General features: G+C 46.8%; 2 protein-coding genes across 2 annotated transcripts in view; one reads left to right on the top strand and one right to left on the bottom strand.

Moving 5' to 3' along the window:
* Positions 1-977: 977 nt before the first annotated feature.
* Positions 978-6,622, bottom strand: Timm22 (translocase of inner mitochondrial membrane 22). Its single transcript, XM_090350505.1, has 4 exons — positions 6,348-6,622; positions 4,873-5,069; positions 3,688-3,760; positions 978-1,572 (listed from the first exon to the last, which is right to left on the bottom strand). The coding sequence occupies exons 1-4, from the start codon at positions 6,583-6,585 to the stop codon at positions 1,496-1,498; spliced, it is 585 nt and encodes a 194-aa protein (XP_090206631.1). The 5' UTR covers positions 6,586-6,622; the 3' UTR covers positions 978-1,495.
* Positions 6,623-16,187: 9,565 nt separating this feature from the next.
* Nxn (nucleoredoxin) overlaps positions 16,188-22,638 on the top strand; it is a 136,381-nt gene continuing 129,930 nt past the window's right edge. Inside the window, exon 1 of the mRNA XM_090350490.1 lies at positions 16,188-16,748. Coding sequence (XP_090206616.1) covers positions 16,263-16,748 — 486 coding nt within the window. The 5' untranslated portion in view covers positions 16,188-16,262. The remainder of the gene's footprint in view (positions 16,749-22,638) is intronic.

Here is a 22,638-nt window from a genome sequence, read left to right as displayed (position 1 = left end):
GTCCTCACTTCACATGGTCTCAGGACAATATAGGAAATGATTTGTTCTCAGAGCTCTGGGCAACACTTTACTGGCCTGGTGATAATGAAGTCTGACTTGTGAGAATGGGATGGGCATCACATAGAAGGCATACAGGAGGGAGCTGGGGCGCAAGGCCCTGGTCTTTTCCCCCCGACAATGCAAAAGGAGAATTTGCCAGATGGCCAGGAGCCCCATGCACTAACTAGCTCATGTTCCCTGGGAAACAGTGAACACAAGCCAATGAAACTGTCACCAGCCAGATTTGATATCGTCACTCACATACAAATATACATTGGGATGCCAGCACACAGAAGCCCAGTCTAGCTCTGGCTTAGGGTGAGTAGCCTAGGAGACAGGACAGATGAAGAAGAAAGCAAATAAAACAAAAGGCAGAAGAGGAACTGTACAATAGGAAGATAGAAGGATCACTGGGTGGTCACAGCATTCCCCACCGCCAGCCTAGCCAGTAAGAGGCTTCATCTTCATCTCTACAAATGCACCTAAGAAAAGCAGCCAATCCCAAAAGGCTGTACTTGCTTTAGTGCACAATTAGGACACGCAGTTGTCAGCAGCATAAGACTATGAGATTTGAAAAAAAAGAAAAAAAAGACCAGACAACAGGCTAGTGGGAACAGCCCCTTAACAACTGCTCATCTTCCCCGCAGCCATAGCCAGGCCAGAACAGGACCCTTCATACAGATACCTGGGCTGGGGCTGAGCCCGCATGATTCAGCAAGCTCCAGGCAGGGCAGGGCAGGGCAGCGAAAACTACACAGCTACACAATAGCCAGGCTGGGCTTTTGAGGAGAAGCCTGCCCTACGAGATGAGCTTGTGTCACATTACCAGACTGGCAGTGTATCCCTTTCCCATTGAATTGTCGTTCTTAGGACTATCTGGCACCATTTGGGGGTATTGTGGAATCTGAATAAAAATAAACCAGATCTTCAAACTATAATATAAATAAATATACATTTTATATTTATATATATATATTTTTTTTAAAACAAGAATGGCAAAACTCTAAAGGAAATGACATCATTGGCTGGATGGCATAAAATGTACTTTTCCCTGCCCTAGTGTATAAGATAGATCCTTGCACAGAGTTCCAAGGCAGAAGAGCTTCCTGGGTCTGGGTAAACACTGCCACTTCTGTACCCACAGCACCAAACAACTCAGTGAGCTAGATGTGGTCAGGACTGAGCAAGGGTAGAAGGTAATTCAGTCAATCTGTGCCTCCTAACCTGCTTGACAGAGACACTGATGGCCTGGCCCCTGGCTGGAGTCCAGGAGCAGCAGAGTAGCTACACTGCAGGCTGGAGGCAGAGAACAGTCCGGTGGCTCTCACACCATCATCCACATGAGGGAAAAACCAGCGCTCTGGCTATATTGCTCCTGAAGCAATGCCAAGTAATACAGAAACAGTCCTCCAAAGAACAGTTCCATCCTGGCCAGCAGCCTCCTTACCCATTCCTCTCACCGTAGGTAATAATCAATTGCAGCAGAGAAAGCAGCAAAACCTCCACAGCCAATGGCTCCAGCCTTCACACCAGCTGTAAAGCAAACACAAGTGATGTTACTTGTCCCAGGGTAACAAATGCGAGCTCAAGCTGCATGCACAGTATACACCCACACATGCAAAGTACCCAGATCAGGCATGTATAGTCATTACAGAAATGCCATCTACGATAGCTTTAAGACTTCAATGAAGCAGTAAAAGTGATCCAAGCCAGTGTGCTTCATCTAACTACATCTGCCTAAATCTTCTCATTCCAAAGAATTACTATTTCCAGTCTTATGGAAATAGCCCCTCTCAGGCAGTAAACTGGTTAAGAGAAACAGTCCTTGGAATCAAATGAAAGCATATGGCCTTTACTCGATCTGTTTATGGAATAAATTCCTGGGAAAGTGATCAAAGCAGTCCTGAAGGGAGCTGAGCTTCTCAGAGGCCCTAACAAAGACCAAAGGAGAAGTCACCCTATAAATCATACATGGCTATATAGGAGCAAAAGCAGGCTTTAATGACAGCAAACCATCCACTCACAGGAAACCAGTGACGTTTTGCTCTGGCCAGTCAGGGTGTTACCTATGGAGGGCAGCCCAGAAACACTGCAACTAGGACAGTCAAACCCTCCTGATATGCACAGGGAAGTGCTGGGATTAGTTTTCTTATTTGTTTGGTTTGGTTTTGCCAGTCCTAGGGCTTGAACTGGGCCTGGGCACTGTCCTTGACCCTCCTCAAGGCTAGTGCTAAGCCACTTGAACCACAGTGCCACTTCGGGCTTTTTCTGTGTATGTGATACCAAGGAGTCACCAAGGAATTGAACCCAGGGCTTCTTGCATGCTAGACAAGCTCTCTACCACTAGGCTAAGCTCCGACCCTGGAATTGGTTTCTTGATTGTTTACAACTGATAATCTAACTTTTCTAGAACACCTGTACTGAATTTTTTTGAGGGGGGGGTCAATTTGAGGCGAACTCAGGCCCTGGGTGCTATCCCTGAATTCTTCTGCTCAAGGCCAGTGCTCTGCCACTTTGACCCACAGCTCTTCCTCCAGTTTTCTGGTGGTTAATTGGAGATAAAGAGTCTTGTTAAGTGAATAGGACCATATATAATGAAGCATATCAAAATAAACTTCACAGACTTTCCTGCCTAGGGAACCTTGATGCTCAGATCTCAGCCTCCTGAGTAACTTGGAGTACAGGTGTGAGTCAACAGCACCCAGCACCTGTACTGATTTTTTTTTTCCAGTCCTGGGGCTTAAACTTAGGACCTGAATATTTGTCCTTGGGCTTTTCAAGGCTAGAGCTTTACCACTTGAGTCACAGCACTATTTCCGGTTTTTTCCTATGTATGTGGTACCAAGTAATTGAACCCAGGTCTTCATGCATGCACTCTACCACTAGGCCAAACTCCTGGCCCAGGGAACTGAATTTCTGTAGAATCTCCAACTGCAAAAGACATTGCTGTTAAAATATATATACAAAATTAAAACTGACAGGTGGGGCTTGGAGTATAGCTCAGTGGTAGAGTACATGATTAACATTTGTAAGGCCTACATTTCTATCCACGGCAATGCAAAACAAAAAACATTGAAAATTATGTAAAATTAAGAAAAAATGTTCTGAGCATTTGAACTGCCTAGAGTTGGGAGTTGAGCCCAGCCTTACCTAGGACAAATGCACTGCTCAGGGCTGAGCTGCAGCTCCAGTGATAAGGATACAAGTTTTAAAGGAAAAAGCCAAGTGAGAAAGACCAGGAGTTCAAAAAACAGTACCATCTCACACACAGAAAAAAAGATGCTAGTTTGCCAATATGCTCCACTGTCCTCATTGTGAGGAAGCTGTCCCACATACTCTATAGAGGACAGTTCTACTTTCTTAGAAAGAGCTAAATTAGGGGCCTGTAGGTGGGGGCTAACTTGCTCCTTGGGGAACGCTGGACAATTGGGAGATACTTCCAGTTAGTGCTTTGGGCATCCGGCTAAAGACTCCACAATGCATAAGGTCCAGTGCCCTGCAAACCCAGCAAACACTTAGCTGGTCCAAAATGTCAGTAGTGCCAAAGACGAGAAATACTGATGTCAACACTAGCAAGTTTCTACAATGGCAATGCCCATGTCAACACATTGTTCAGGACCCAGAGGAAAAGCAGTGGAGAACACTAACCTCTGAAACCAATGGCTCCACCAGTGATGCAGCCACTGATGACACTGTTCTTCCAGTCAGACTTGCCCCGGTACTGTGGGGAGAGAGGCAAAGTTCAGAGCCAGAGAAGAAGACAAGCTTGTACTTGGCTGTGCCCTACCCAAAGGAAACCTCATCTTTCCAAAGTATGGTTTCTAAAATTTGAACATGCTCATAGATGCTGCTGTAGGTGGCTCCAGAGTGCCAAAACCAAATGCAACCTTTGGAGAAGCCATCTGAATTCCTTCTCAAATTCTCTAGTATGTCTTCCTGGTGATGATTTGTTTGGATGCTTGTAGAAAGCCAAGCTGTTCTTGAACTAGAAATTCTCCTTCCTCTGCCTCAAGAGGAAGCCTGGGCTTTATCTCAGAGGTGACAGGGCCTGCCTAGCATACACAAAGCCTTGAGTTTCAAACCTAGCACAAAAATCAGTAAAGCAAGCCGCTATGAAAAACATACATAAGTTTACTTGAGAGGCTATTTTATTTTTATTTATTTATTTATTTTTGCCAGTCCTGGGCTTGAGCTCAGGGCCTGAGCCCTGTTCTTGGACTTTCTCAAGGCTAGAGCTCTTAACACTTGAGCCTCAGCACCACTTCCAGCTTTTTTTCTATGTATGTGGTACCGAGGAATTGAACCTGGGTCTTGGTGCATGCTAGGCAAGCACTCTACCACTAGGCCAAATTCCCGGCCCTGAGAGGCCATTTTATAGAGGTACGATATGGATTCTATCTTTTTTGGTTTTGTGCAAGGCCTGGGGCTTGAACTCAGGGCCTGGATACTGTCCTGAGCTTTTATGCTCAACAAGTGCTCTACCACTTGGAGCCACAGCACCATTTCTAGCTTCTGCTAATGAACTGGAGATAAAAGCCCCAAAGACTTTCCTGCCCTGGCTGGCTTTGAGCTTTGAGCCTTAGAGCTTAGTCTCCTCACAGGACTGTATCTTTCCTCTTCCGCCTCCACCTCCTCCTCCTTCTCAAGTTCACAGAGTGAAGAGGTCTGTTTGAGTCACAATTCTGGTGGCTACAAGCACCAGACAGAGCAGCAAGACAGAGTCTTGACAGAACCTGACATTAATTATCTGCACTCCAGGAACATTAAGAATATTTCTCTCTAAAAGTAATGTGACAAAGGCAGGCAAAGAATTCTTGGGGAACAGGCACTTACAGATTCTACCAAACACTCAGTGCAGGAAAACATGGCGCCCACAATGGCAAAATTTTTGGCATAGGACATTCCTCTCTGCCCCATGTCCTTGAGAACTTCTCTTGCAGTCGGTGTACGGTATGGGTCCTTTGGGTCAAAGCCTACGTTGGTATCAATGCCAGCAGTAAACACCCCAAATGCACCTCCCAAGACAAATCCTAAAAGCAAACAGAGGGTGTGTTTCTGGATTAGTGCATGGGGAGGGAGCACAGCTGAAAGGTGACATCTGGGTCTCAGCCACTCCATCTCTCCTATCTGGCCTCCCCTAGGATTTCTTCCTTTTACTTCCTAACTCTCCTCATCCTTTTGTCTGTAACACTGTCTTTCGGATGAAACCAACCCTCAAAGTTCAGCTATCAACTTTGTAACCTCCTCCCTTGATCGTAGTGACATTCCTCAGCCACCCGGCTCTATGTGCCGGACCCTCAGAGCCACTCTGAGAGTCATCACCTTCTTTACTCGTCACAACAACTCTGTGAGGTAGACTCCACCACCCCTCCTTCCTACAGATAAAGAAACCAAACCTCAGAGAGCAACCAAATGGGAAATCTTGCCCTGCTAGTGGTCCACATGTGGCCTTGAAGGCAACTGGACTTTGCCATATGGATGTTTTCTCATCACTTCAAGGTCATGAGTAAAGTCATAGACATCTGTCTTCTCAAACTTCTCCACTTCTGGCTCCTTCTTTCCAGTAACTCCAGCTCTGAAACAATCTTGCTTCTTTTGCCTGTATTTTGCTGCTTTTTTTTTTTTTTTTTTTTTTTTGCCAGTCATGGGGTTTGACTCAGGGACTGGGCACTATCTCTGAGCTTTTTTTTTTTTTTTTTTTTGCTCTAGGCTAGCACTCTACCTCTTGAGCCACAGCACCACTTCCATCTTCTGCTTCTGCAGTACTGTGCAAGTGAATCCAGAGCTTCATGTGTGCAAGACATGCACTCCACCACTAAGCCACAATCCCCGCCCTATATTCATTTCTTAAATGTCCTTGATTGTTAATGAAATTTAAAGTCATCTGCTAAGACAGGCGGTAAGATACACATCCTGTCGGCTAGTCACCTTGGCCCTTCTTGTTTTCAAATCTTTAGTCTCTGCCTTAAGGCCCTTTGCATCTGCGGCTCCACGTCCGCAGCACTCTTCTGCCAGCGCCCCCTCCACCGGCCTCCACCCTCCCCCTCCCTCGTGAAACGCTGGCTTCCAGAGAACAAGGTTGTGGTCGGGTTCATCCTGGATTCCCGCAGTCCGGCACAGAGTGGAACGGGTACCGAGTAAACGAAGTCACTCGACCTGCACCGCGCCTCGGCTTGTCCGACCCAACCGCCATGAATCAAAGCGAGCTGACCCCGGGTCCTCGCCCGCACCCAGGCCGGCGGTCTTTCTGCGGAGATCCCAGGCCCCCCGGGCCCCCCGGGCCCCCGAGCCCCCCAGCCCCGCCTCACCTCCCACGCAGGCCAGAGCCGCCTTGAAGGCGCAGCTTTCCATCGCCCTCTCGATCATCTTCTGCTCCTCGCTCTTGACCGGACTCGGGATCCCGCCCAGGCTTCCCGGCTCCAGAAGCCGGGGCTGACGCTTGTCGCCTACCAGGTGCTGCAGGAGAAGGCTGTATTGCAGCGGGGCTTCAGGGGCACCCGCCGCCTCCGACGCCGAGCCCCCCGCACTCGGGGTGGCCGCCGCCATGACAGCTCACGAAATCTCGCTTGTTTCTTCGCGCAGCAGATTCCACACGCTTGCTCGAGCGGCCAGCCATTGTAACGACAACGGCAGATTCGCCACGCCGGGGAGCTTACGAAAGCCAAAAGCAGTATGTGCACCCGCAGCGAAAGAATTGTTATATTCCACAAAAGCGTTCTGGAAGCACAGGATCAGACTCCTGCCTCACTACCAACAGCGCAGTCAGACAAGAGTCAGGTTTACCAGAAAGCATGCGGCGCGGTGCACACTGGGATTTGTAGTTCAAGCTCAAACGTCCTACTATATTTCCCAGGAAGCCCTGCGCATGCTCTAGCGGCTTCCTCGGGAGCACTGTAGACTGGCAGGCGAGGAGCCGGAGCGCATCCTTTTGTTGTAGTACGCAGGGGTACCGGCAGGGGGCGAATGCCTTGCCACCGCCCTTTTCACCCAGTCATTGGGATGCTGGTTTTTCTGTTTGTTTTTCTTTTATTTTTTCTTCTGAGATAGGATCTTCCCCACACACACACACACTCCCTTTTTTTGTTCTGTGCCAGTCCTGGGCTTGAACTCAGGCCTTGGGCGCTGTCTCTGAGGTTTTTTTGCTCAAGGATGGAGCTCTACCACTTGAGCCACAGCTCCACTTCCAGTTTATTTTGGTGGTCAATTGGAGATTAAGTGTCTCACGGACTTGACTGCACTGGCTGGCTTTGAACCTCAATATTCAGATCTCAGCCCCCTGAGTAATTAAGGATTACAGGCAGGAGCCACTGGTGCGCAGCTGAGATGGGATCTTGTTAGGTTGCCAGAGCTAGTTTAGAACCTCCTAAGCTTAAGCGATCCTCCTCTCTCAGCCCACTCAAGCAGCTGGAACCACAGACAGGACCGCCATGGCCGCTTCACTGGGGTGTTCTTGAAGGTGTGAAATGTAACTGCTAGTAGGTTCTTTGTGGATAAACGTGAAAGGAAGACCTACATGTAGAATATGAATGTTTTGAGGACACAGAACCAACAGACAACGGGGTGCTAGGCAAGTGTAAGCAAAACCATGCCTCTATGGCAAGTGGAAGTAACTGGGGCTCAGGCAAGAGCATGACTGCTGTTCCAGCCAGGTCTTGTCCATAATGCATGATGGGATCTGTATTATCATTAAAAAAAACAACTAAGCTTATGTTAGATTGATCCAATTCAATGGTTTACCAGCTTACAAATTCAATGCCTGACGATAAACTGAGATGGTATATGAACATGCTAGTGCCAAAATACTTTTGCAGTTGTTTTTATAGTATTATGATTGATCCCAAACCAGTAGACTGATTCAAATTAGCGATTTTTACTTTATTTTACTTTTTTGCAGTGGGCATGGAATCCAGGCCTCATGCATGCTAGACAAGCGCTCTAAACACTGCCCTATATCCCCTTACCCACAAGCTTGCTGAATGACCTACTCTTCAGGGCCACTGACTTCCCTATTAGCAGATTTAGTTCACACCTAAACATTTGGTCACACGTGACACAGTGATTTCATTCCTCCCTTGAAGTTTCGTCACAGTGGTTTACTAGGGATTGCCTGTATTCCTAGCAACTCAAGAGGCTGACTGATACCTAAGGATTGCAGCTCAAAGCCAGCCCAGGCAGGAAAGTCCCCAGGAGACTCTTTGTCTCCAATTAAGTACTAAAAAGCCAAAAATTGAACTATAGTTTAATCTGGTAGAGCACCAGCCTTGAGCACAAAAACTCAAGGACAGTGCCCTGAGTTCAAACCCTAGGACTGGCACCAGAAAAAAAAAGGATTGAAAAAAGAATTAAATCTAGCTGCCCCCCCCTCTGCTCATGCCTGTAATCTAGCTCCTCAGGAGGCTGAGATCTGAGGATCATTGTTTGAAGCCCAGGTAGGAAAGTCTATGAGACCCTCCAACTAATCACCAAAAAATGCTGCAAGTGGTGTTGTGGCTCAAGTGGTATGGTAAAGTGCTAGCCTTGAGCAAAAAAGCTCAGAGGCAGAGCCCAGGCCTTGAGTTCAAGCCCTAGTATTGGTGCAAATATGCAAATATGTGTGTGTGTGTTTAATCTTAGATGTATATCTTTCTGTATTATCCATTTAAATATTTTACATTTAAATATTTCTCAAACCATCCCTTCTTTCTTAAACCTCATTACCAAAGCAGCTGTGTCACCCCCTTCCATATCTCAATCAATAGACTCTTGGTTTGCGATGATGGAAATCAAACCCAGGGCATGGCACATGCTGGACAAATGCTCTACTTCTGAGCTACATCCCTAACCCTCAGTTAACAAACTCTTCATTTAGTTCTCTTGCCTCTGGCCTCACTGTTTTTCAAGCCATACACAGATCCATCTTTCAGCGTATACACTCTACCACATCTACTGCTACAAGTTCTCTATGCCAAGACAAAAATCTAAATGCCAATGAGTGGCTTGTGCAACGTGTGCCTGGGAAGGCACACACATGCCCCAGTCCAAGTTTAGCTCTTACTCCATCATTTCCATTCCAAGCTGTCTGCATTCCATTTTTCTCATTGGTATTTGGGAATGATGAATCAGAAATATTCTTTTGGGGGATGGGAGCCATTGAGCTAGGGCCTTAGATTTACTGTGCAGGTAATACCCCATGCTTCTAGTCCTTTTTACTTTACTATTTGTTGGCAGTACAGGGGTTTGAATTCAGAGCCACATGCTTGCTAGGCTAGCCGTGTGTGTGTGTGTGTGTGTGTGTGTGTGTGTGTGTGTGTGTGTGCTCCTGCGCGTGCGCGCCCCTGAGCTTTTTTGCTCAAAACTGGTACGCTATCACTTGGAGAGAAGAGTTTCATGGACTTTCCCTCCCAGCCTGGCTTTGAAGCATGATCCTCAGCCTACTAAGTAGCTAGGTTTATAGGTGTGAGCCACTGGTGCCAAGCTAGGCAAGCATCCGTGCATGCAATCGTGTCTCTAGCAAAGTCTGGGCTGCAGAAGAGGCGCTCTGTGCTTTGGTTTGTTTTTCATTAAAAGGGTCTCACCAGCCTTCTATCTCTGTCTTTCTTATAGCTAGGATTATAGGCATGTGCCAGTACTCCTGACTCCAAACTTATGCTTTTTTTTCCTTTTAAAAAACATACAGGGGTTTCTACTCATGGCCCTTTACCACTTGAGCCATGCCTACAATCCTGGAATTTTGTGTTTGTGTTTGTGCCAGTCAGTCCGAGGGCTTGAGCTCAGAGCCCATGTACTCTCCCTTGAGCTTCTTTTGCTCAAGGCTTGATCCACAACTCCACTTTCAGCTTTTTTTTTTTTGGTGATTAGTTGGACATAAGAGTTTCACAGACTTTCCTGCCTACGGTGGCTTTGAACCATAATCCTCAGATCTCAGACTCCTGAGTAGCTAGGATTACAGGTGTGAGTCACGGTCCAGAATTATTCTTTTTTTTTTTTTTTTTTTTTTTTTGCCAGTCCTGGGCTTGGGCTCAGGGCCTGAGCACTGTCCTTGGACTTTCTCAAGGCTAGAGCTCTACCACTTGAGCCTCAGCACCACTTCCGGCTTTTTTCTATGTATGTGGTACCAAGGAATTGAACCCGGGTCTTCATGCATGCTAGGCAAGCACTTTAACCACTAGGCCAAACTCCCGGCCCTCCAGAATTATTCTTAATACTTCCTTTTCTTCAGTGTTTGAGAGCTGGATTTGATTGTTGATTCTGTCATTTCCTTCCAGATATTTGTTCTTTTGTTTTGTTTTTGTTTCAGTGCTGGCATCAGGGCTTAAATTCAAAACCTTATACTTGCTCAGTTTGCTTGTTCAGCTGGTACTCTACCACTGGAACCATATTTGCAGTCTAGCATTTTGCTGATTAGTTGGAAATGGAATCAGTCTAACAGACTTTTCTGTCCACGATGTCTTTGAACTTCAATCCTCCAGGTCTCAGAGAGTAGCTAGGATTACATGCATGAGACATGTGTTCCCAGCTCTAGGTGTTATTCTTGTACCCTCAGTTAAGGGTAAAATATTAGAAAAATTGTGTTCTATTATGCCTTGATTTTTTATTGTCATTAATAGAAGGGTTACATTATCTTCACCAGATAGAAGGTACATTTCTTAACAATCATTGCTACCCCTTCTCATATTTTTGCCCCATTTTCCTCCCCCACACCTGTCTTGAATCTTTTTGACTCTGACCTGTGATATTCTCCCTCCCTCCCTCCCTTCTCCCTTCTCTTCCTTCCCTCCCTGCATTGGGGTTTTAACTCAAGGCCTCTTTATATGTAAGTCCTTTACCACTGACAGAGCATCCCTCAGCCCTTTCTGTGCTATTTCTGTGCTTGTTTCTGATGGTTGGTCTTACACTCCTGGAACAAATTCTCTCCACACCAGAACTGTTTGGGAGTTTTATTTACTCCTCCATACTCCAGATTTGCTTGCTATCTCTTGTGCTATTGCTTTGGCATTGTTTACCAAGAGCTGTTGGAAATGAGGCAAACAATCTGGCTGTCTGGTGGGTTGTTAGCAGCCACTTCAGACTTGAGTAGTGGATCACATACTAGGGGTGTGTCTGGAATAGATTCGCAATAATGCCTTGATTTGGGAGCATCAGCTTGAATCTGAACAGTACTGCAAGCAAATAGAAATATGCACAATGCCCCAGGAATTGGTGGCTTACCTCTTTCATCCTAACTCTCAGGAGAGCTGAAGAGTGCAGTTTGAAGCCAGCTTAGGCAGGAAAGTTCTTGAGACTCTTATCTCCAATTAACTACTCAAAAGCTGGAAGTGGAGCTGTAGCTCAAGTGGTAGAGTGCTAGTCCTGAGCACAAACGCTCAGGGACAGCTCCCAGGATCCGAGTTCAAGCTCCAGAACCACACACACACTATATAGTGTGTGTGTGTGTGTGTGTGTGTGTGTGTGTTGTTGTTGTTGTTGTTGTTGTTGTTTAATCCCTAGCATTTTGCACAACCATAGAAAAGTCAGAAAAGACTGCTAGCTGTGGTGGCAGATGCCTGTAGTCCCAGGACATGGGACTGTAAATTCAAGACCAGCCTGAGCTTGGGCATAATGGATACTAATGGATACTGAGAAGGCCTTGAAGGCACCAGGAGGAAGTGGCCCAAATGCCCTTGGCCTTCGGCCTGGCTGCACTGTCCTCCCTCACCCAGGGGCTCATAGGAATTTCCTGTCAGTATACAAAAAGACAAGATTTGGGTTCCAGCTTAAGGATGGTTCTGTATGACATGTAGGGACCCCAAAAGTGGACAGCAGAACCAATCCAGCCCTTCTCTAGAACATTTCCAGAGGACAGTGGGGACGGGAAACCCCCTCAAAGAACAAAACTTTAGGGCTGGGAGATTGGCCTAGTGGTATAGTGCTTGCGTAGAATGCAGGAAAACCCAGGTTCAATTCCTTGGTACCACATACATAGAAAAGCCGGAAGTGGTGTTCTGGATCCAGTGGTAGAGCAGTAGCCTTGAAGAAAGCCCAAGGACAGTGCTCAGGCACTGAGTTCAAGCCCCAAGACTGGCAAAAAAAAAAGCATAACTTTGAGGGCAGGGGTGATATTGTCCACAAAGAAATGTATTTATTATCTGACTTATAACCCCCCCCCAAAAAAAGCCCAGTACTGGTGGCTCATGCCTGTAATCCTAGCTACTCAGGAGGCTGAGAGCTGTGGATTGCAATTTGAAGCCAGTCCAAACAGAAAAGTCCATGAGATTTTTTTTTTGCCAGTCATGGGGCTTGAACTCAGGGCCTGAACACTGTCCTTCAACTTTTCTCAAGGCTAGATATTCTTATCTCCAATAAACTACTTAGAAAAAAACAGAAGTGGCTCAAGTAGTAGAGTGCTAGCCTTGAATAAAAGGAAAGCTCAGGGACAGTGCCCAGGCCCTAAGTTCAAGCCTCAGGACTGGCAAAAAGAAAAAGAAAAAACAAAGAGAGTAAAGGGAAAGAAGAAAAGAAAGAGAAAACTGTAATATATTCATGCATCACATTGTCAAACATGTTGTAGCGCCTTAGCAAAATGACAATATTTGCTGATCAATTCCTGTATCATAACTGGATAACTCCCAGGAGGCATCATGTCTTTAGCCTCTTACACTGTACAAGTAGAGTTAGTAGCAATTTTCACAGGTCAAAGGATAATGGTTATTTCTTTACAGGATTTCTGCCGGTAACAAACAACCATTAGAATCATGATTCTGGAGTTGTATCTATCACAAATCCTGCCTTTCCACACCACTTTAAAAGGCAGCTGTAAGATCTGGCTTCTAACCAAGGCTGGCTGCACCAACAATTCTCTCAATTTTATTTATATTCATGCACAGTATGTTCGAACTCTCACAACTTTCTCAGGTGCCAGATGCTGGTTTGGACACACTCCAGTAGAAAGTGCTTTCCTGTAATGAATGAAAGCAAAACATAGCACAAACCCCCTCTTTATATCACACTTGAACTCGGTGTAGCAAAGCTAAGTACTGCAGTAATGACTGCTACCCGAACTCCCAGTCCCCAATCCCCTCACCACCTACCTCTTCACCTAGGATATGAAGGCTTACAAGTCTGTTCTGTTTTCATTTCTTTTTGTGTTCATTTAAAAATGTCTCAGCTCCTCCCCTCCACTTTTTCTTTTTGGTGACAATCTTGAGGCTTGAACTCAGGACCTAGGCATGTCCATGAGTTTTGTTTGTTTGTTTGCTCAAAGCTACTGTTCTACCACAGGAACCACAGCTTCATTTCTGGCTTTTTTTTTTTTGCCAGTTCTGGGCTTGAGCTCAGGGCCTGAGCGCTGTCCTTGGACTTTCTCAAAGCTAGAGCTCTACCACTTGAGCCTCAGCACCACTTCCAGCTTTTTTCTATGTATGTGTTATTGAGGAATTGAACCCGGGTCTTAGTGCATACTAGGCAAGCACTCTACCACTAGGCCAAATTCTTGGCCCCTCATTTCTGGCTTTTTGTGTGTATGTGTCTAGCAGTTAATTGGAGATAGTCTTAAGGACATTCTTGCCCCAGCTGGCTTTGAACTGGGATCCTCCTCATATATCAGCCTCATGAACAGCTAGGATTCCAGATATGAACCAAGCCACCAATACCAGGCTATTATCTGAGCTTTTTTTTTTTTTTTTGCCAGTACAAGGATTTGAATTCAGGGAAAGGGCACTTGTCCCTGAGTCCTGAGTTTCTTTTGCTCATGGCTAGCACTCTACCACTTGAGTCACAGCTCTACTTCTGCCACTTTTTGTTTATGTGGTACTGAGGAATCGAACCCAGCACTTCATGTATGATAGGCAAGCATCCTACCACTAAGCCACATTCCCAAGCAGCAAGGTTTTGATGGAGACTATATGAGCAAAATATATATAATTTTGTGTATGTGTGTGTGTGTGTGTCAAAAAGAGAGGGGGAGGGGGAGAGAGGAGAGGTAGATAGATAGACATGTTGGGGATGGTGGATGGAAACCAGGGTTTCATATATACCAAGCAAATGCCCTATACTGAGCTATACCACAATCCTGGATATATTTAAACAGAGGTGGACTCTTTGCTCAAGGCACTCTACCACTTTGAGCTACAGTACCGCTTCTAGCTTTCTGGTGGTTATTGGTGATAAGAATCTCACAGACTTGGAAGTGGCACTGTGGTTCAATGGGTAGGGTGGTAGCCTTGAGCTGAATAGCTCAGAGACAGCACCCAGGCCCAGTGTTCAAGTCCCACAATGGACAAAAAAAAATATCTCTCAGACTTTCCTGCCTGCTGGCTTTGAATCATGATCCTCAGATCTATGCCTCCTGAGTTGCTGGGATTACAAGTATAAGCCAGCAGTGCCAAGCCTGGGGGAGGTGTTCTTTTTTTTTTTGCTAGTCCTGGGGCTTGAACTCAATCCTGGGCACTGGGCACTGTCCTTGAGCTTTCTCAAGGCTAGCACTCTACCGCTTGAGCCACAGCACCATGTTTGGCTTTTTCTGTGTATGTGGAATCAAACCCAGGACCTTGTGCAGAGGTTTGAACATGGGCAAGAGCTCCTGCCCCTTGGGGGTTCTCTTTTAATTTTTTTCATGAGACTGGAGATTGAACTCAGGGTCTGGTGTTTTGAGTTTAGGTTTGTGTTACAACTTTGTGCTTATGTTCCTAAATTTAGGTGAGTGATCTACTATAACACACTTTATGGTGTGTGTGTGTGTGTGCGCGCATGTGCACACATGTGCATGCATGTGTGTATGTAGGGACCTCTATAATTGACAGAGGTGTTCGTTCTGCTTGGTCCCTAAAGCCTTCCTATCTTTTTTACACCTCAGATAAACTTTTTAATTTTTTTCGCTCTTTCCATTAGATGGCGCTAGGAGCTCAAGAAATAAAAGGCTATGGCGTGCTAAAGAGCAAAGGGTTTCTCTTTATCTTCCTTTCTTGGCTTCTCCCTCTTTCCCTCCCTTCTCTTTCTCTTTCCTTTTCTTTCCCTTCTCTTTCATTTCTCCTCTCTCCTTCCTTCCCTCCCACTTTCTCTCTCTCTCTCTCTCTCTCTCTCTCTCTCTCTCTCTCTCTCTCTCTCTCTCTCTCTCTCTCTCTCTCTCCTTTCTGCCTCTATCCTCTCTGTCTCTGTCTCTGTCTCTCCTTTGCCTATCACTGGGCTGTTGGTAGCTAGGTTGATACCCACCTATGATACCCCTTGTGTAGACCTGATATAATTTTTGTAGCATGTGTAAGTGGGGGATGAAGACCAGAATACCTGCCACAGACCCACCCTCCCTCCTTTTAATTCAGATTCTCCCTAAGCACTGGGGAGCATCTTGCTAACTGGAGGGGTAGGGAAAAATAAGTCCTTAGAAATTTTCTCGACTGTCCACCGGTTTAAGATAAGCGAGGAGTCAGGAGAGCAGCCAGCAGGATGGAGAGCTCCCTGCTGGGCAATCTTGCTTCCTGCTTCTGCGGAGCTGGAAGACACGCCATTCACATTCACCTAGGTATGGTGTGCAGTGACCTGTGGACTGAAAACCCACCCACACTACGACCTGTGATCAGCCCACGCGTAGTTCTGAGTTCTCTCCTGCGCTCAGCAGCCTATCAGAAGCTGCATAAGAAGTAAGTGGCGGCCTCCAGTTGACTTACCGCGGAAAACATTACCAAGAAAGAACCCAGCCCGATGAAGGGACATTGTAGAAAAGGTCCCCGGGGTTGGAAGAGCCCGAGGGGTTGTACTTTCTGTAAGGAAAGTAGAGAAGGAGATGAAGTGGTGAGAGGGGTACAGTCTGATGTGATGGGTGGACAGGGTGTTTCACAATGGGAAGGGGAGGGGAGGCGTGTGGCAGCCCCAGAACACGCTGTCTCAGCAACTACCTGCCTGGCCTTCACTTTAGTGCCCGGCATTCTGGTTACGGAGGAGCTATTTGGGTTTATGTTTCTTTTGTGGCCGGGGACTGCAGGGCCTGGGCCTGCGGGGCCGCTGCAGACCTGGCTGGGCTGCCCTAGGGGCCCCAGGGGCCGAGGCCAGCCGCGAAGGGGGCGTGGCGAGGGTGGCGGGAGGGGCGTGGCGCCGAGGGCGTGGCCTCAAGGGGGCGTGCCTGGTGGGCGGGGCCTTGCTCTGCCCCGCGCCCGCCGCCGCTGCCGCCGCCTCCTCCTCCACCACCGTTTGCCTCCGCCCGCCGCGCGGACCTGCGCGCCGGTTAGCAGCCGCCCGTCCGCCCGCCCGTTTGCCCGGGGCTGCGGTGGGCCAGGATGTCGGGCTTCCTGGAAGAGCTGCTCGGCGAGAAGCTGGTGACGGGCGGCGGCGAGGAGGTGGACGTGCACTCGCTGGGCGCCCGCGGCATCTCGCTGCTTGGGCTCTACTTCGGCTGCAGCCTGAGCGCCCCCTGCGCGCAGCTTAGCGCCAGCCTGGCTGCTTTCTACGGCCGCCTGCGGGGGGACGCGGCGACGGCGGCGGCGGCAGCGGCGGCGGCGGCGGCGGCGGCGGCAGAGGCAGCGGCGGCGGCGGAGGCGGCGGCGGCGGCGGAGGCGGCGGCGGCGGCGGCGGCGGCGGAGGCAGCGGCCGGGCCGGGGGCCGCAGCCGGGCCGGGGCCGGGATCCGGGGCGTCCGCGGAACTCGAGCCGCAGCGCCGTCTGGAGATTGTCTTCGTATCCTCGGACCAGGACCAGAGGCAGTGGCAGGACTTCGTGCGGGACATGCCGTGGCTGGCGCTGCCCTACAAGGAGAAGCACCGGAAGGTGAGCGGCGCGGGCCTGCGGCGCTCTAGACGGGGTGGGGGGCGGGGGGATGGCCGAGTCCTCGCTGGCTCCCCCGGCCCCCCTAGGTCCAGGCCCGCCTTCCCCATCTTGGCAGGAGCCTGCTCGCTTGCCCCACGCTGTGTCCGCACCCCCATCCCCGGGACCCCATCGAGTTGGGGGTGCCGGTGCCAGGCGGCGCCCGCGCTGGAAACTGACTTTTCTTTGGGCCCCCGGGTCCCGTTTAAACTATGACTTCTCGGTCCCATAGTGGTAGCCCTGCGTGGGAGTGGGCTCTTCTCTGCGGTTCCTAACTAGAAGTGCGGGGCCGGGGGGGGGGTCCTCTTTTTCCTTCAGTCATTTGCCTCCCAGCGGACCCTGTGGGAGAGGGCGCCAGCCCCCGACCCACAAGGCCCAAACCAGGAAGTTGGCTTTCTTCCAGGGAGAAATCTGCTTTCTCGGGGTCTCCCTCTCCCGTGACTGAAAAAGGACTCGGAGGACCGAGTTCGAGGTTAGGCCGTCCTTAGTCCCACTCGGTGGAGACGGCTGCTGATCATGGCTTTGGGCCAGAGAGGAGCTGAGTCCTCCCCCTGTTCTCTCTCCTCCCCCCCCCCGCCCCCCGGCTGAATTAGTGGCCACCAGGGAGCTTTTCATTGTCTGGCTGTCCAGCTATCCTCCCAAGCCCAGGAACAGCCCGGTCCTGGTCGATCCCTTCGTTTCTTGGTGAGCAACTGTTGTCCTGGCATCCCTTGGCTTTAAATGCAGGACTGATCCCACACGTGCAGATTACCCAGGACAAGGGGGACTTGGGAAGAGCCACGCTTTGCTGTCCATTTCTCATTCCCACCCATTCTCTGGGTGAAATTAGTTTGGGTTTCAGAGCGTGTATGTTGTTGGATGACGATGTCTGTCTTAATCAAATTCAGAGTAGTAACACAGATAAAAGTTTCGGAGCGCTGTTCCTTAGTGTGTCTGTGCAACGTGTCACTCCATCCCCTTCCCTTTCCAAGGAGAAAAGCCAGGCTGGGGACACTTAGATTCCTCTAGGGAGATGGTAACATTGGCCATGTGTTTATTTTATGTGTAAAGAATCTTGAGATGCATAATTTAGATTTGGTGAGAGTAAAATGCTTATACTGTGACCCCAAATGTCTCTAGTAAATTATCCATCCCAAAGCAGTGTTAAGGTTCAGACATGAGATTTCAAGTATGAAATACAGTCTAACAAATACAGTTTGTAAATCTAACGTTGCCAAGACATGGGCTTACTAACCACAGAGAAGCAAGACTTTTCATTCTAACTACTCTCTGATTTATTTTGCCTGTGTTTGACTTACATACTGTACAGGGAATGAATATTCATGGTGAATACTTTTTGCTTAAAAATACCGGATTCTTTGTTTTCCTTGGTGGTTGTTTTTTTACATTTCTTCTGGGGAACAAATAATATTCAGAACGAGATTTACCAAAAAATATTTTCATAGTTTTGGCAGTTTTTTTTTTTTTTTTTTTCTTGGTCGGTCCTGGGGTTTGAACTCTGGGCCTGGGCACTGTCCCTGAGCTCTTCAGCTCAAGGCTACCGCTCTACTCCTTGAGCCACAGCTCCATTTCTGGTGTTCTAGTGCTTAATTGGAGATAAGAGTCTCAAGGACTTTAGTGCCTGGGTTGGCTTTGAACTGAGATCCTCAGATCTCAGCCTCCTGAGTAGCTAGGATTACAGGCGTGAGCCACGGCACCTGACTTATGGTGGTGTTCTTTTTTTTTTTTTTTGTCTTTTTTTGTCTTTTTTTTATTGTATTTAATAAAAGGGTAACATGATGTTTGCCAGATAGAAGGTGCATTAATTCACATACATTGAGACCCTTCCACATGTCTTGGTACCCGTTTCCCTCCCCCTGTTCTTTTTTTTTTGTGGACCAAAGTCTGTTTAAAATAATATCCTATTGGGCAACATAAATGATTTTTAGCTTTTGAAAACATGTAAGATTTAAGTTCTATATTTTTTTCTGAAGGGGAAGTAAAAGTACTAGGTAGTAAAAATAAGGAGCAAATGGAGACATTTTGGAAGTGCTTATAGCTTTTTCCAAAAAAGGAGTGTTTGCAGTGATAGAGGCCATGCCACATTCTCTCTACCTTGGCTAGTCCTTTTGCATGGGAGAAAAAAATGTTATGTAGGCCTGACTCCTGGCCTGCTGATTCCACCCGTGCAGGCTCTCATTTGAAAATAGAGCTCAGAGGGCCGGGAATTTGGCATAGTAGAGTATTTGTCTAGTATGCACAAAGACCTGGGTTCAATTCCTCCATACCACATACATAGTAAAAGCTGGAAGTGGTGGTAGAACTCCAGCCTTGAGAAAGCCCAAGGACAGTGCTCAGGGCAGTCCTGAGTTCAAGCCCCCCCCCCCCCCAAAAGAAAAGAAAACAGCTCAGGTCCCTTGGTTATCTCATACTGTTACAATATTTCACCTTGTTATCTGATATATTGTATATATGCTTAATTGGTTATTTGAAATAGGATAGTTAAGGGGGGAAATCAAGATGAGCCGAGGGAGGGAAATGGGGACCATGACATGAGAAAGGGCATCCGTGTTTGTGAAGTAATGCACCTTCTATCTGGTGAATATACTGTAACCCTTGTATTAATTACAATAAAAAATATATGAAAAAAAAGAAAACAGCTCAGAATGCTAAGCACATTAAATGAACTGTGATGTCTTAGTAGAGCTCTGGATCAAGTGGTAGAGCTCCAGTCTTGAGTGAAAAGCACCCAGGCCCAGAGTTCAGGCTCTAGTATTGGCACACTCGAAATAAAATTGTTTCTTGTGGTGTCAGAGATTGAATCTAGGGGCCTTGAACTTGCTAAGTGTATGTTATACCACTGAGCCTCAATCCCCGGTTCTGTATGTGTCTTTGTTACTCAATTTTTTTTTTTTTTGACATGTCTGAAAAGACTGGTTTTGTAGGAGGCTTGTGCCCTGTGAAGTTCGTGAATAGGCACTCAGCAGCATTCTTACTTACTTTTTGGTTGGTCATGGGGCTTGAACTCAGGGCCTGGGAGGTATCCCTGAGCTCTTTTGCTCAAGACTAGTGCTTCACCACTTTGAGCCACAGCTCCACTTCTGGTTTTTAGTGCTTAGTTGAAGATAAGAGTCTCATGGGTACTTTTTTGCCCTGCCTTTGAACTGTGATGCTCAGATCTCAGCCTCCTGAGTGGCTAAGATTACAGGTGTGAACCACTAGTATTTGGCTTCAGAAGCATTCTATTTGTGGTAGAATATACCAGGGAAAAGGGACCCAACTGGTTTTCTTGTGGAAATCATACTATTGGAAATAGCAAAAGCTATATACTCACTTTGACTTGATGTGTGGGTTTTTTGCTATTGTGTGGTGGTGGTGGTGGTGGTACTGAGGTTTGAACTGAGGGCCTTATACTTGTTAGGCAGGTGCTTTTCCACTTGAGCCACACATTCTCCAGCCCCAAAGCCATGTACTCTCTTTGAAAGGAATTATTTTCCTTCCTGAAACCAAAGAGGGTTTTTGTTTTTGTTTTTCTGTTTCTTTCAGTTTGAAATCAGGGTGCATAGAAGTCTATGATTATGTGATGCTAATTTCACCTTAAGAATGGTTAAAAGGGCCGGGAGTTTGGCCTAGTGGTTAAAGTGCTTGCCTAGCATGCATGAAGACCCAGGTTCGATTCCTCGGTACCACATACATAGAAAAAAGCCGGAAGTGGTGCTGAGGCTCAAGTGGTAGAGCTCTAGCCTTGAGAAAGTCCAAGGACAGTGCTCAGGCCCTGAGCTCAAGCCCAGGACTGGCAAAAAAAAAAAAAAAAAAAAAAAGAGTGGTTAAAAAAAAAGCCAGGACACCCCCAGTTCTTGGCACTGGATGCTGAACACTTAACTTTTTGTTATTGGACTCTCTCCATACCATTTTGCCAGCCATAAAAATAGCTTGAGAGGAGGGAATTTTGTTTTACAGTGAAAGGAAATCAAAGTTCCAGATTACTTTTTTTTTAAGTTTTCATTAACATTTGTTCTCTAAAACCATTTGTATATGTCTTCCCATTGGGATAACAAAGGATATGGTTCTAATTAGTTGTTGGCTGGCATTTCTCTAAGAAAATTGAAAAATTATGGTAGAGAAGAAAATGCTGTGTGATCTTTCTTTTCTTTTCTTTTATTAATTTCTCCTTTATATAGTTAGAAAAGTCTGGGGATGACCATATATGTTCAGTCTACATATTTTCTGGCTCCTTTCACCTTCACTGGAAATGTGAGAAAACCCCAAGTAGAGGGATTCCAGCCTTTTTTTTTTCTTTGTAATTCTCTATAGAAGGTTGTCCTGTTTCTGCTTGTCTTAATGGTAGGTATAAGAGTAATTGATGCTTTTTTTTTCTTCCAGAACACACACATCATTATATCACTGTATAGAAATTGTAATTAGATGATAATAGAACTTGAGTGCATTTATGAGAGCAGGAAACCTATAATCTCCAAGTTAAGGCAGTTAGCTTTGTTTTAATAAGTAGGTTGGTGGACATTACTCAGATTTTTGAAGAGGGTGAATGTGATGAATAGTTGGCAATTGGTGATGATTTGAACTTTGGGGATTTGGCCAGTCCCTTTCAATGAGTATTAAGTTATTCTGTTGTCACAACTGGAGGACCTGTCTCCAGAATCAACTCAGGAATCACTGAAGAGAATGCCAGTGTTGGTTTGAAAGCCATGGGACCAGGTTTTGCTTCACTGGTGTCTGATGGAAAGACTTGATCATTTTGAGTGTGCAGACTATTGAGTTATGTCCCAGTCCTAAGAATTTCTTGCATGTCAGAAAGGGGAAGAGGATATTGGGTGTGGCAGGACAGTAGAGTCCAATCTCTGACCCAGATTTGGGTCTACTTGCTTTGGACTGAGCAGTTAGGGCCCTTCTACAGCTGCCTTGGGTGAGCTGCTTGCCCTGGCTGCCACGCATGGATATAAAATACTACTGTCTTTTAAAGTTGTGGGAAATAACTGATAGTAACTGAGCTCTGAATTTTATTTGCCAGTGGGACAAGGCTGCTTATCACTGGACACTAGGTTTGGTCAAGGGCAACGACATAAAGATAACCAGGCACCTCAGGGAATTATGGGCTTGGTGGTTTCCCAAAGATGCTAGATATGTCTTTTGTCCCCTGTTACTCAATTTGGGCAGTGTGGAGGTGAAGGACCATTCCCTCCCCCTCCTTTTTTTCTTTTCTTTCTTTTTTTCTTTTTTTTTTGGCAATGCCACAATTTGAAATCAAGGCTTCATAGGTACTCGACCACTTGAGCCAGACCTTCAGCCCTTTTGCTCTGGTTTTTGGGATACGTAGGCTCTTGCTTTTTGCCCAGACTAGACTGAACTATTGCTACTTCCTGCTGTAGGTAATAGTTGTGTACCACCATGCACAACTATTGGTTGAAGTGGGGAACCTCACAAACTTTTCAGCCTACTTGTCCTTAAATCTCAGTCCTCCCAGGCTCTGCCTCCTGACTAGCTAGGATTACTGGTATGAGCCATAGGCCCCTGTCTAGATGGATGTCTTCTTTGAAAATTTTTATGTGGTAAATGAACAGTTTATCTCTAGAAGAGACCATCCTGGAGACCTTGCCCCTCTTAGAGCTGGTTCCTTTCCAGATCTAGAAAGCTGTAGGATATGTTTGCCTAGACACATAGCCCTTGTAACAGCCATTTTGGGATTAATTAGTTAGCAGCTGTCCACCACATTTGCTAATTGCCTTTGTTTTGATATTGGTTGGACTATAAACCAGACCACTGAAGGCAGTGGATTTAGTACTCTACCACTTTGAGCCACAGCACCATTTCTGTTTTTTTTCAGTGGTTAATTGGAGATAGAGCCTCACAGGGACTT

The sequence above is a fragment of the Megascapheus bottae genome, chromosome 17 (genome assembly GCF_031878675.1).
Source record: "Megascapheus bottae isolate mThoBot1 chromosome 17, mThoBot2.hap1, whole genome shotgun sequence".
NCBI lineage: Eukaryota > Metazoa > Chordata > Mammalia > Rodentia > Geomyidae > Megascapheus > Megascapheus bottae.
The sequence above is the reverse complement of the archived record's forward strand: the minus strand, read 5'-3'. Positions and strand labels throughout refer to the sequence as shown.

What these genes read in the sequence shown, in the direction of transcription:
- Timm22 (XM_090350505.1), bottom strand. Translation starts at nt 6,585, where the DNA reads ATGGCGGCGGCCACCCCGAGTGCGGGGGGCTCGGCGTCGGAGGCGGCG. An exon ending in GGCTCTGGCCTGCGTGGGAG is followed by an intron (nt 5,070 to 6,347) that starts GTGAGGCGGGGC and finishes GTTTGCTTTTAG; the next exon opens with GATTTGTCTTGGGAGGTGCA. An exon ending in TGGAGCCATTGGTTTCAGAG is followed by an intron (nt 1,573 to 3,687) that starts GTTAGTGTTCTC and finishes TTTGCTTTACAG; the next exon opens with CTGGTGTGAAGGCTGGAGCC.